The 13742-nt window shown below is 33.5% G+C and overlaps 2 protein-coding genes across 2 annotated transcripts in view; one reads left to right on the forward strand and one right to left on the reverse strand.

The window, feature by feature from the left end:
- The window catches only part of TMED5 (transmembrane p24 trafficking protein 5), an 82578-nt gene that overhangs the window by 49637 nt on the left and 19199 nt on the right, over positions 1 to 13742 (forward strand). Inside the window, exon 5 of the mRNA XM_052636527.1 lies at positions 1800 to 1870. Coding sequence (XP_052492487.1) covers positions 1800 to 1829 — 30 coding nt within the window. The 3' untranslated portion in view covers positions 1830 to 1870. The remainder of the gene's footprint in view (positions 1 to 1799; positions 1871 to 13742) is intronic.
- The window catches only part of MTF2 (metal response element binding transcription factor 2), a 72979-nt gene that overhangs the window by 6126 nt on the left and 53111 nt on the right, over positions 1 to 13742 (reverse strand). Inside the window, exons 6-11 of the mRNA XM_052636524.1 lie at positions 13493 to 13641; positions 11052 to 11147; positions 10055 to 10123; positions 9125 to 9248; positions 1968 to 2035; positions 290 to 460 (exon numbers count right to left, since the gene is read on the reverse strand). Of these exons, the coding sequence (XP_052492484.1) occupies positions 290 to 460; positions 1968 to 2035; positions 9125 to 9248; positions 10055 to 10123; positions 11052 to 11147; positions 13493 to 13641 (677 nt within the window). The remainder of the gene's footprint in view (positions 1 to 289; positions 461 to 1967; positions 2036 to 9124; positions 9249 to 10054; positions 10124 to 11051; positions 11148 to 13492; positions 13642 to 13742) is intronic.

Genomic DNA, 13742 nt, shown 5'->3' on the forward strand with positions numbered 1-13742 from the left:
AAACAGAATGAATGAACAAATGAATGAGAAATGAACAAACAAATGAATAGATACTTATGCTGAACAAAATCAATAGGGCCTATTCCGGGAAAGCCTTAGATCTATAGTAAATAAATAAACATCTAGCATTAACTCTTTGTAACTTGTTCAAGCGAGAAATTTTAAATAGGATAACAAATCAGGGTCACTGCCACTTGTACTTTCAAATATACTAATGAGGCTTAAGTAACACACATTTTTAGTTACAAATGAGCTAAAGAGAAAAACTAACCCACAGATCAACTTTTACCTTGATTCAGATATAGGTTTGGATGCCTTTCTGCCTTTAATTTTAAATTCATGGGAGGTTCCTTCAGGTTCTTTCTCTGCTTTGAAAGCCACATTTGGTGGCACAGGAGGAACACGAATTCGCAACCCAAACAAATGCTTCTTCTTCTTTATTTCTTTCCCAGACATAAACCTAAATTTAAAAAACAATTAACTAAAAATTTAAAAACTGAACACATATACATGGAAGACCCTCAGTCGTAAAACACATGAAAGTCTACCCAATACTACCCCCTTGCTCTTGTTTTTTCCCTTTGCTTTATTGGATTCTTATCTGCCCCAGAGCCAGTCCACAGTAGGATATGACAGGGGAGTAGGAGAGAGGAATAGTGTTAGAAGGAAAAACACATGTCCGCTAGGAACACATGTCCGCTTTTCTTTTTAAAGTGTAGCATCTAACTTTTTAAAGAAAGAAGAGTACAGAGTGGTATCTCTTTTAGTCTCAATGTGCTTTTCCACATTTTTAGTCTTATCTGTTACAAACACCTCAAAAAAGGTTTAGGGAAAACAGAATTCTATTTCAGAGTGAATAGGTGAGGAGAGAAACCCCGGCCAGAAATAGGTAAGAGCACTGGAAAAAAGTACATCAATCCTAGAGGCCCAGAAAATAAAAGCAGTGTCTAGCATGTCAGATCTGGAATTGGAAATAACCTGGAGCAGAGGTGACATTTCTTGTGGGCTTGGGTTTCTGAAATATATGTTCCTTAATAGTTTCCCAAAGTCCTTAGAGTCCTTATTCTAAAATAACCTCTTAGCTCTACTAGAGCATGCCTGGCCTAAGAACCACTACCAAGTGCTTGGATTGCCATTCACCTTTTATATAAGTGTGAGAAACAGGAGCTCCCATTTCTACCATAGTAGGAACAAAGGTATTTCTAGCACACTAAATTGGGATTACAGAATTCATTGTCCTATAAAGTATTTTTACCAGCACAGTAACTGCTCAGGTAACTTTATGGCTTTAAGTTGTCCCAAAGATCTAACCACTTGTAATTATAACATTTATTAATGAGGAAATGTTGCTAAGTTCAAAAAAAGCAACATGTTACAAACAAAAATGTTATAATTAAATAGCTGGTTGAAACCAGCATATACATTTTATTTCTATTGCCTTTTTAAAATATTTTTAAGAGATGTAGATATGCTCCTTTAAAAAAAAAAGGAAAGATTTATATAAGACTATATCAAACAATGTCACTTAATTATCAAAAACTTAGATCACTAATACTACTACTCATTCCTAAAGATGGCACTAACTAAACTTAAAATCATAGAAGACCTCAATCATTTAAAAACCTATCTTCTCTTTAATATATCCCCCTATCTTCTGCATATTCCTACCAGCTAATATGATTCTGTTTTACTTTCAGCAGATTAAATTATAAGAACAAGTCATTACTGATTATGCTTCTTCAACTAAACTGACCAAATTCCCCTGAAATACTGATATGCCTTCATTCCAACATTTCCAGAGAACTGCTCCTCCCCTCTTCAATCTTTGAGAATCACTGGTTTACTCTGACTGAGAGAGGACATTAAAATGGTATGTATTAACTCTACACCAATCTCACAATTCTTAATGCCATTATTCCTTATATTTACCAAATATCCCCCTCATAGGGATACATAAAATAACTTACATGGTCTTGTAATCATTTAATGCCTCCAGAACATGCTCATATCTTTCAGATTTTGGTGTGTCTGCCAGCTGTGAAGTATCAAAAAAACAATTTAGTGCACTGTAATTTCATCGATTAGTAATACACAGGTGATAGAGGCCATGTGATACAAAAGAAAAGCTGACTGACTAGTTGTCAGAAGACCAAAGTTCTAACTTCAGTTCCTCACTGACCAGCTTTGTGACTTAAGGCCATTTAGCCTCTCAAATCTTGTTTTCTCACATATAAAAAAGAGAGTATAAATCCTTTACTAGTTTCTTTACTACTATCAATACTTGTATAGATAAAATGATATGCTTGAAAGAACCATAAACTATAAAATACAATAAAAATGGGATTTTATTATTTATCATTGAATTTACTTTAATTCTATAACCTGGGAAAGTAATAATACATTAGAATTACTTTAATATAAACTATAAAGCTTCTAATAGATATTAACAGGAAAGAAAATAAAAAGTAATGATAAACATGCCATTTTACTTCCCAATACTTCTAACACAAACCAACAACCTCTATAACTTTGAAAAAATAACAAATTTAGGGATTTTGTTTTCATACCAATTACAGACTTTGGTTAAGCCTAAAATCAAAGTGACTCAGTACGTTTTTATCATCATACACCATTTTAAAATATAAACATTCAATTCTGGAAAATACTCTATTTTGTTTCAAAAAAGTTTCTTCCAGAGTTATTTCTGCCTTCTTTCAGAGTTATTTCTGCCTTTTCTTCAAAGTTTAAAGACTAGGGCCCAATAGAAAAAAATTAAATTATAAAATACCATCTTCAGTTAAAGCAATAAAAATTAAAACAAATGAACAAAAAAATCTTCCAAAATACCACCGCTGACTTTTAAAATGACTGCCAGTGATTTTATTTAGCAGCTGAAACTCCCAAAGCTCAGAACTTCAAGTAAAAAAAATAAACAAATCTGTCAAATATAACATGGTAGGTAGAAGAGACTTTTACGGTCATCTACTTTTATTTTACCAATTATTCAACAGCTATAAACCTAAACTGCCCAAATTCACACTGCTGGTTAGCTAGAGAGGTAGAATTTGAACCCAAGTGACAATTAAGTACATTCCTTCAACATTCACTGAGAGCCCATTGTGAGCCTGTATTGGGTACTTTAAGAGGAAAAGGAAAGTAAGAAAGTTTGGTGCTCATTCTCCTTAACCATACCACACCTTCCTATTGTAATTTCTGAAGTGTCCAATGACAGAAAATTTCTATTAAAGGAGAAATAATGGACTCAGACTTTATAATCCAAAAGAGACATGAGATATCCACCTAATTCAAGTTTTCATTAATACTGTAATCCCTTTAATAGTACTCAAGAGTCATGAAACCTTGGTTTAACTAGTACCACAGATGAAACCTAATGAAGAAGCCCATTCCATGGGCGAACAAAACATTCCCTCCTGGATTCTCTTTTATACAAGGCAGTTCTTCAAGTATTTGACAGTAGGTAAGAGGGCTAAGTATTAAGATTATGTTTAGGTTTAGCAGCACCATCACATGATTATTTCACACTAAGCTTGGCTAAGTACTTCCATCCTCTTCCTGGTCCCCTCAGTTCAGTTCAGTCACTCAGTTGTATCCAACTCTTTGCGACCCCATGAACCGCAGCACGCCAGGCCTCCCTGTCCATCACCAACTCCCGGAGTCCACCCAAACTCATGTCCATCGAGTCAGTGATGCCATCCAGCCATCTCATCCTCTGTCCCCTTCTCCTCCTGCCCCCAGTCCCTCCCAGCATCAGAGTCTTTTCCAATGAGTCAACTCTTCTCATGAGGTGGCCAAAGTCCTGGTCCCCTACTCCCATCTTAACTCTAAAATTTCATTAAATCAACTGCCATCAAGCCAAGTATCCCCCGTCATACATTGTTCTTCCATATTGTTGTTTGTATATTTAAGCCTAAAAGAAAAATTTTGTAACTACTGTTGATTAGGTTTTCAGCTCAGTGTTTGAGATGATCTTTTCTCCTGATTCTGTCATCCTTCTTGAACTGAAGATAGAGACAAAAACAGAACCCTGTGGCTCACCATTAGAATCTCCCTCAAGAATATTTCCAAGCCAATGACTGCTTTTGCTACTAACTCATTAGTTACAAATGCATTTAAATTTTATTCTAACCAGTTCACATTCCAATATCTTATATAAAACTGAGTTATACTATGCACATTAGCACTTGACATATCAGTGCTGCTAACCGTATCAAAAAAGAAACCAAGGTATTTAACATGATTTATTCTAATAAGCTAGTGGTATTTTTTCTGATTGCTTTTTAATTCTTCACAAGAAAAATCTGCTCTACAATTTTGCTGACATTCAACAACAAAAGTTTAGAATTTCTCAAATCTACTCCTTTTTACTTTTTGAAAATCACAACAAACTCTTTTTTTCTTTTGGTACCTGTTCTCTATGATTTCCTGGGCCTCCCTGGTGGCTCAGATGGTAAAGAATCTGCCTGCAATGCAGGAGACACAGGTTCAATCCCTGGGTCAGGAAGATCCCCTGGAAAAGGGAATGGCTACCCACTCCAATATTCTTGCCTAGAGAATTCAAATTTTATCTGTAAGTTCTTTCAGCACTCCAGGACTATTTTGCATAGGACTGTTTATTTCAACTCGCATAATGCAGTCAAAGGTTCCCTCACTGTATTCTGAAAACAGAGTGTGCAAGTATTATACTGTTAATCAAATAATCTGTATTAGAAGAGCATCAGAGTCTAGTTCTTCCATCTGACCATGAGGTTTACAACACAGATCTTCAATAGAAGAAACATTTTTGTTCCTCCCTATACTGACACTAATCTCACACTGTGATTTCACGTTCAGGGTTATGTATTACTGTACAGCGATACATGCTATTACATATAGTTAAAATTCTTCCCTTCAATAAAATACATGCCTCAGTTACCACACTGAATTCCACACCACCTAGGCTTAAGTATGCCAAACAGCTTTAGTAATTTGTTTACCAACATATACTCTGTACGCTAATACAACTCAAGGCCCCAAGTACTGCTTTTAATCAGATTTCTTATAATTTTCCCTTAAAAGTATTATACCACCTCTACTATTTTTCTACTATTTTTTATTTTTTCTACTATATTTTTCTCTAGCCAAAACACTGTTTCTGCCATATTATTTCATTTTATCTATGCTTTTCTCTCTATATCCTCAACCCACTGCTCTATCAACCTTTTAGGTATTTAAAGCTTAAGACCACAGCTAACAGAAAAGCGGGCTGTCCTTATGAAACTGAAATTTCAAATCTCATTAGGAAGTAAAGACAAATGATAACAGGCAGATTTCAAAAAGTATTAATATCTCATTGTAACTTCCCAAAGCAATCTGATATAACCTCATTCTAAACACTTCATTCTATGTAAAAATTTTAAGCAACTTTTATTTGGGGTGTCAAATTATACTAAATATTTTTACTATCTCAAAAAAAAAATAATTCAAAACACAGTAGTTTCTCAAATACTAGACTCAGTCTATATGATAATCATTAAGGTACCAACTCTGAAAGATGTTTACCAAGATCACATAAGGAAATTATCACTGTGTTCTAACATGTTCTAAAACTTTCAGCTTCTCTTGACATAGCAATCCTGAAAATAATCAAGAAAAAAGAAAATATATACGTTAAACCTTACCTTTCAGTGTGAAAGGATATACAGTTGACCTCTGAACAACTGGGTTTGAACTGCATGGGTCAACTTATGTATGGATTTTTTATCCCCCACTAAATACATACATCTAGGACTTCCTTGGTGGCTTGGAGGGTAAAGCATCTGCCTGCAATGCAGGAGACCTGGGTTCAATCCCTGGGTCGGGAAGATCCCCTGGAGAAGGCAATAGCAACCCACTCTAGTATTCTTGCCTGGAAAATACCATGGACAGAGGAGCCTGGTAGGCTACCGTCCATGGGGCCGCAAAGAGTCGGACACAACTGAGCGACGCGACTTCACTTCACTTCTTCAAATACATACTACAGTACTATACTGCAGACAGTTGGATCTGCAGGTGCAGAACTGCAGACAGGGCAGGCCAACTCAAGGTGTATGTGATTTTTGATAGCAGACAGGGTCAATACCCCAACTCCATGTACTCCAGTCAACTGTACTCTCTAAAATCGACTCTCTAAAATTCTAGCGTAAACATCTTTGTCATATAGTCTACAGCATATATAATAAGAACTGATGTTCAAAATGACTTCAATATTCTAAGGTACTTAAATAACCAATATAAGCATACCTTCTTTCATTGTATCTCACTTCACTGTACATCACAGATCCTACAATTTTTACAAATTGAAGGTTTGTAGTAATACTGCCTCGTGCAAGACTATCATCAGCACCATCCTGCAACAGCATTACTTTTTTAAAATTTTTCTGATGTGGACATTTTTAAAGTCTTTATATCTCTACTGAATTTGTCACAATACTGCTCCTGCTTTATATTTTGGGTTTTTGGCCAGGAGGCATATGGGATCTCAGCTCCCCAACCAGGGATCAAATCCACATCCCCTGTATTAGAGGGTGAAGTTTTAACCACTGGACCACCAGGGAAGTCCCAGTTTTTAAATTAAGGTTATGTACATTGCTTTTCTTAGACATAATGCTATTGCACACAAAGACTACAGTGTGGTACAAGCATGACTTTTATATGCACTAGGAAACCAAATATTTGTGATTTGATTTATAGCATATTAGTTTTGTTGCAGTGGCCTGAAATTGAAACCACAGCATCTCTGAGGTGTACCTTTAATATACTTAGATGTAGTAATTCACATGTTTTGAAAGTACAGTTGGCCCTCAGTATCCCTCGGTTCCAACCACTGAAAATCAACCAGATACGAAGGGCCAACTCTATTACATCATTTCGAATAACTATAATTAATGTTACTTTATAAAAAGATTTTTAATAAAAACATAAAAAGAAAATTTTATTAACCTAATTTTGAGTTAGTAACAAAACTCAATTTGCAATTCAATTTCAGTTAGCCAAAGATTTACTACTTTAATAATTAAGAATAATACATTGTCTGTATTATCTTTGCTTCTATTACCACAAACATTTAAAAGTAAACTAAATGAAAATCAATGAACAAATATTACTTACAAATTTTATGGTCTCGTTATCATTAAAACTTCACTCTAAAAACTAATTACAATATTAAGATGTAAAGTATTAACACAGAAAATTAAAACCTGAACTTCTATCTATAAATAACCAGAGAATGAGATGACTAACCTACTAAATCTGAATGTTTTCTTTTTTTTTTAATGTGGAAAAAGAGCAATGAGAAATGACTAGAAAGTCACTTCTTCTGATAATAAATCTGATGGCTCCCCAAAATGGGAACATTCCTTAGAAAAGTAAAACATTTGTTATAAAGTTATATTTGATTGTAATCATGTTTTTCTTAATTTTTAAATAAAGATATATTTTTCCGTTTGGGGCAAAGAATAAGAAATTGAAATTTCTTACATGTAAGACATTATCTCATAGGGTTCAGAAAATAAAACATGTACCTATTGCTGAAATAAATGTTTTCTGATGTATAGCAGAAGTTCAGCTGGAACTGAGACAGCTAGAATTCATAAATTGAACTCATTTCTTTAAAAAACAGCCTGTAGTTTTTATTATTTTCTATTTTCAGCTTCTTCAATAAATCTTAAGTTATCTTTTATTGTAATAAAAAATGATAGCATTTGAAATAAACAACTTGAGTTTTTATATGCATGCCCATTATCTACATGAAGTAACCAATGCAGACTTCAACCACGTAAAACATAAGTGTACTAACAGAAATATAAATGTATCTGCATATGAAGTGCTAAAAGAATCACTGCTAGGAAGAAAGTATTTGAAATTAATGTATGAGAACATTAAATATTCAGATGACTATAAAGAACAATATACTTAATAATAGTGCCTTACATTTTCTTCTCCAATTACTAATCAGTTTATTAAAATTTATCATATTTACAAGTCACTTTCTCTCCAGTCATCTAAAAGAAGCTTTTAAGAGAAAACTTAATGAGAATATTATATTCTAATTTCTAACACTCAAAACTCTTAACTCAATTGATTTTAGTTTCATTGATTTTAAAATCTAAGTATATCACAGGTGTTTATTTTATACAACTGACCTACTACTTTTAATAAATGTGTACTGTGCACTCCCTGATGCCTCATAAAACCCCCAGAACAACAACAGAAACTTGATACTTTATTTGATGTAAACCTTATAAATTGCCTGTCTAAAAGCTACAAATGCAGAAATTCTTCCTAAATTTCCTATCAGTTTAGTTTTTGCCTCAAAAAGTAACACATGACTAAAATTCACACATCTATTCCACATATTATAGAACAAAAAATTTAGTATCTGTATTTTAACATTTAATATCTGTATTTTAATAATTCTAAATAAATCTTTAAAAAGGTAAATATAAAAGTTACTCTAGTTACTTTCTTCTTTGTGCTGTTCAGTATTTTCCAAATCTTCAATGAACACGCATTAACTTTTATATTGCTTTTTGTAAAAAAAAAAAACCTCTTCACAAACAGCATGAGTGGTTACATTTTGCAAATGAAAAGAAAAATGAGATGTGAGAATGAGAGGGATAATCCTCAATTCAGGTAACTTCATTCTCTTATTATTCTGACATTATTACCAGGTCCTACTATTCCTGAAAGTCAAAGATATAAAAGAGAGTACCAAAAAGAGAAAAATGAAGAATGTTGATTACATCTCTAAGTTTATAGTACACTTAGAAGAAAAGGAGGAGGAACCACAGGATACCCAGTAATAAGGATTTCTCCCTCTCTTCTATCTTCAGCTACAGCAATTCTCATTTCAGAAAATGGAAGAATTAAGTAATTTATTTCCTCCTATACTTTTTCTCAAGTTAACAGGCAACAAACAGGAGAATGAGGGCTGATCCTGATAGCCTCACCAAAGTTATTTCTCCCTATCTAAAAATACAATGCTACTTTAGACGTATGGCTTGCACATGTGCCTTAGCTGCTTTCAACAAAAACAAAATAAAAGAGACATTAAGTAGCTAATGATGTTAGCTCTGAGACCACCTACCTCTCCAGGGTGCAATCTATCCCAGTTTTCATTAATGTATGTCATAAGCTCAAGTTCAGAATCAAAGTATTTCTTCTTGTGAATAACACTTAGGTTGTAAAGGCATAGGTGTGCTATATCTACCCTGGAATCCAAAAATAACCAAATCATATGAAAATAATGTTTTGGTTATTATTTTTAAATCACACATCATTATTATAAAACCAGCTATTAAAAAATCCAAAGTATTTAGATGAACAGATGGTTAATACCATGTCATATTCACAATAAATCACATATATGAAAATAAATGAAAAACATTAATTTACCCTGAATAATAACTAAAATTTAAGATACTCGATTTCTTAAAAGAGAATCTGATGTTTAAAAGTTAATTTATGATCTAAAATTTCACGTTTTCACTACTACATAAGCTATAAAATGGATCATACTTTAACAGATTTTATTTTATCTGATTCATTAATTAAATCCTATCTTTTCCTAAAATATGTAAAACATTTAACAAAAATATCTAAGTACTTACTATAAGCATTTTCAGTAAATCTCCAAAATTCATCATACTTCCCATGCCCAAGGATTACTTAACTGAGGCAGAAACTGGCATATTATAAGACCTTTCTCTCTTCTACTGTATTCTGAAGGCCCAAAAGAACTAGAAACATGAATAAGAATTTTGAAGATCTAAAAGATATTTCAAAGTTACTTTTTATACCATTAGAAACTGAATGGCCTTATTACCTTAGCAATAAAACTAGATAACCTTTGGGAAAGATAACATCAGGCTTGAGCATAAATAAAGGAAAAGAAAGAAAGCCAGGCATAAAGAACAAATTTTTCTTTAAGCTAAGTAAATGTATATAGAAAAGTTTCATCCTGTAGATTTAAAACACAACTGTTCTTTTGCTCCTTAATAGAAAGGTCCATACTTACCATTGTAATGGTAGACGTTTGAGGTATTCTGGTCCAGAACTGCAGACAGAGCAAATAAATGTATAAAACCTAAAGAAAAAGAAAGTTATAACTGAGCAAGCAAGAGTGTGTACAAATTATTCACCAATTACAATTAATATTCAGCAAGTACATATCCTACAATTGACATAAGGACTGATAAACAAAGCAAATTATAATCTGAATCGTGACACTGTAAAGAATTTCTTCTCTAGTAATGACAAGTAATGAAACAGTTTGTATATGGTGAGGGGGGCAGGATCAGTTTTTTTTTAACCACTAGAGACCTTCAGAATTCACATACAAATTCATATAAGTATAGCTTACTAATGACTTGTTTGTACTGTGAATTGTGATGGCTGCTCTCATATGCTATAGTCACTGTTACTTTTACATGTCCAAAACAATCTGGTAAAATAAGCCCAGAAGACAAGCTGACATTGCTAAGGTCAGAAAAACAATAAACTGCATAAACTAAGATTTAAACATAGGGTTTTCATATTACATTTAGTGCTCTATCTATAACTTTTCTTCATAAGAGGCCTATTTCACATTCTCTTAATCAAAAAGGACATTAGGTCAGCCTTCTGACATTCTTTAGATCTAAGATATAAACTGTGTGCATCAAGGTTCCGTGGCCTTTTCCAATTGCCTATCATGAGACCTAATTGAGCTTCTTTTAAAAAAGTATAATAGAACATATTGTGGGGCAATAGGTACCAATACAATCACTGGTCAAATACTTTAAAAGCTTTCTGTAATAATATCCAAAAGCACAAAAATTGTGTTTTTTAAAAATTATGTATAATTTAAGTATATTAAACAATATTTTCCCTCTAAGCTGAACCGTTTCCGAATCAAACTTGGGGGGAAAAAAAAAAAAAACCTTTAGAAATGTGAAAAGGCAAACACAACTTTTAAAAGCTAAAAAAAAAAAGCCCATAAATGAGTCAGTAAAGCTCAAATGCCCTTCTCTCACCTGTCTCCAAATAGCATTGGCTTTTGAAGGCATTGCACACAAGCTTCATGAAACCACTGTTTACATTTGCAGCACTGTAGCATCTTTAAATACCAGCTATACAAAAAAATTTAAGATTAAAATTACTACCTTTCATGATGTAAAGGTTAAAAAAAACCACGACAAAAGTGACGTGCAGAATATAGTTGTGATTATAGCATCATAGTTCTGATATTGTGTTAAATTTTTTCCTTTCCAAAAAGTTTATTGACTACATCATCCCTTCTCGTGTTTTATTCTTGAGAATTTATAAGCTCTTGAAAGCTATGTCTACTATTTCTAGCTAACAAGAGTGTGTGTGTGCACACACACATGCACACACTCAGTTACTCAGTAGTGTCTGAATCTTTGCGACCCCATGAACTGTAACCTGCGAGGTTCCTCTGTCCGTGGAAATTTTCCAGGCAAGAATACTGGAGTGGGTTACTATTTCCTACTCCAAGGGATCTTCCCAACCCCAGGATCAAACCCATGTCTCTGCGTCTCCTGCATTCACAGGCAGATTCTTTCCCACTGGACCAGTTGGGAAATGTGGGTCCTAAATTAGTAAAGGATCTTTGACAAGTCTGCAATTTTTTTTTCACATCAACAGTCTCAGAAGTCACCAATATGTAGAGCTATTTTGTCCTATATACCAAATGACCACAGGCAACTTTATTCCTGTGTTTCCATCATTCTTGTTCATTATAATGCAAAGGAGTATAGCAATTTAATAAATTTGATTAACATAATTACAAACCTAATCTAAGGCTCCACCGGTATAAAGGCTCTGTGACAGATTTTTGTCCCCTTTCAGATAGCTGAACATACTAAAACTGAATCTTCAGCTAAAGCTAAGTCTCTTTTTAGTTAGTACATGGTTTTAATATATAAATATCCTTATTTGCCACCAAATTAATACCTTTTCTTCAAATTCTTTTGCTCACTAAGTGAGCCCCACCATTAACCTTAAGCCATACACAAAGGCAAGACAACTACTACTAAGGCAAAAGACTAATGAATACTATTTTCCAGGTACTCTGTTAGGTGTTAAAAGTGTTAGCAATATCAAATATAGTTCATGTAGTCAAGAGATTAAAGAACAATGAATAATCTGCTTCATAAAATAATGTATATAAACTTCCTTGGTGGCTCAAAGGGTGAAGTGTCTGCCTGAAATGTGTAAGACCTGGGTTTGATCCCTGGGTCGGGAAGATCCCCTGGAGAAGGAAATGGCAACCCACTCGGGTACTCTTGCCTGGAAAATCCCATGGATGGAGAAGCATGGTAGGCTACAGTTCATGGGGTCGCAAAGAGTCAGACATGACTGAGCGGCTTCACTTTCACTTTCAAAACACTAGGTGTAAATGATTAAAGGAAAAAGATCCATCTCTTTTCACTGTATCTCTTTTATAAATGATTTAAAGAAACCAGACCTACTGTTTTTCAAATCTGCAAGAGAACAAAAACTGAAAAATATTATAAAAATGTTAAACCACAAATAAAAATTCCATAAGATCAGAGACAAGATAAAATGAAGAAATAAAAATAATTTATATGTTCACTTATTCACGTTTTCAGCACTAAACAACTTATATGTCCCTGCATCCTCTAGAGAGCACCTCTGTCTTAAGAAACACGGAGTCCAATAAGATTTAAGAAACCAATAATTATAATTTAAATAGAGTTAAATGTAAAGTTATTCACTAACATTTTTTACGTATAGCACAAATACATGGTACACAATTTGGTTTAATATCAATTTATATGAAAAAAAGAACTTTAAGTTTTAGTCAACCACCAACAAACCCAGAATAAGCCAAAAGAATATGATGGGACATAGTCAACCAAAGAGAGGTAACACAATCTTTTCTTGCAATAACCGAAGCATAATACCTAGAACTTTTAACAGCCTCATTATATTGTCAGACTATTCCTGGAAACACTCCATTTTGAAATCATGGCACCATATTTCAAGAGTAAACTTTCAAAAACTGAAGAGCAACAAAGACAGAGTTCATAAAGAATGTCTGATGTGAATGGAGATTTTAGCCTAGATGAGAGAACACTTGGTATGTCACTCAGAGAGTGGGAAATATGATTACTGGACTTAACTAAAGAGCTACCTCTACAAAAAATAAGATGGATAGGTTTAGTTTCAAAGAGCAGAACTAGAACCAGTGATCAGAAATTAAAGGTAAATTTCTAAACATTCTTAGAACTGTTTGCTGACTCGCTTATTCAGCAAACATTTAATGGTAGATAAATAAAACTATGGCCTCTAATCCTCCCCAATTTTCTTCATTGATACTTTCATGCATTTACAATTCACTATCACTCTGATACCATAATCATTAACAAAAATAAAGTAGATAATATAAGCAACTAAAAATTAAGGGCATTAAATAACTGTATTTACTTACTCTCCAGGGCCTCCACAATAGCAGTAACATTGCTGGACATTGGTTTTATGACCTGCATCCCATTCAAGGTCTGCCACACTATAGGGTAATGTCTGCTTCATGACTTGCAATGCTTTGGCATTTGGTCCTTTCTTAAGCGCACCACCCCTCTATATTAGAGGGAAAAAGTTATTTAAAAGAGTGAAGGATAAAATTTTAAATATAATTCTCTAATTTTAAAATGCTTCTGAAACTTCCAAAGAAATCTGCA

The sequence above is a fragment of the Budorcas taxicolor genome, chromosome 3, assembly GCF_023091745.1.
Source record: "Budorcas taxicolor isolate Tak-1 chromosome 3, Takin1.1, whole genome shotgun sequence".
Lineage (NCBI taxonomy): Eukaryota > Metazoa > Chordata > Mammalia > Artiodactyla > Bovidae > Budorcas > Budorcas taxicolor.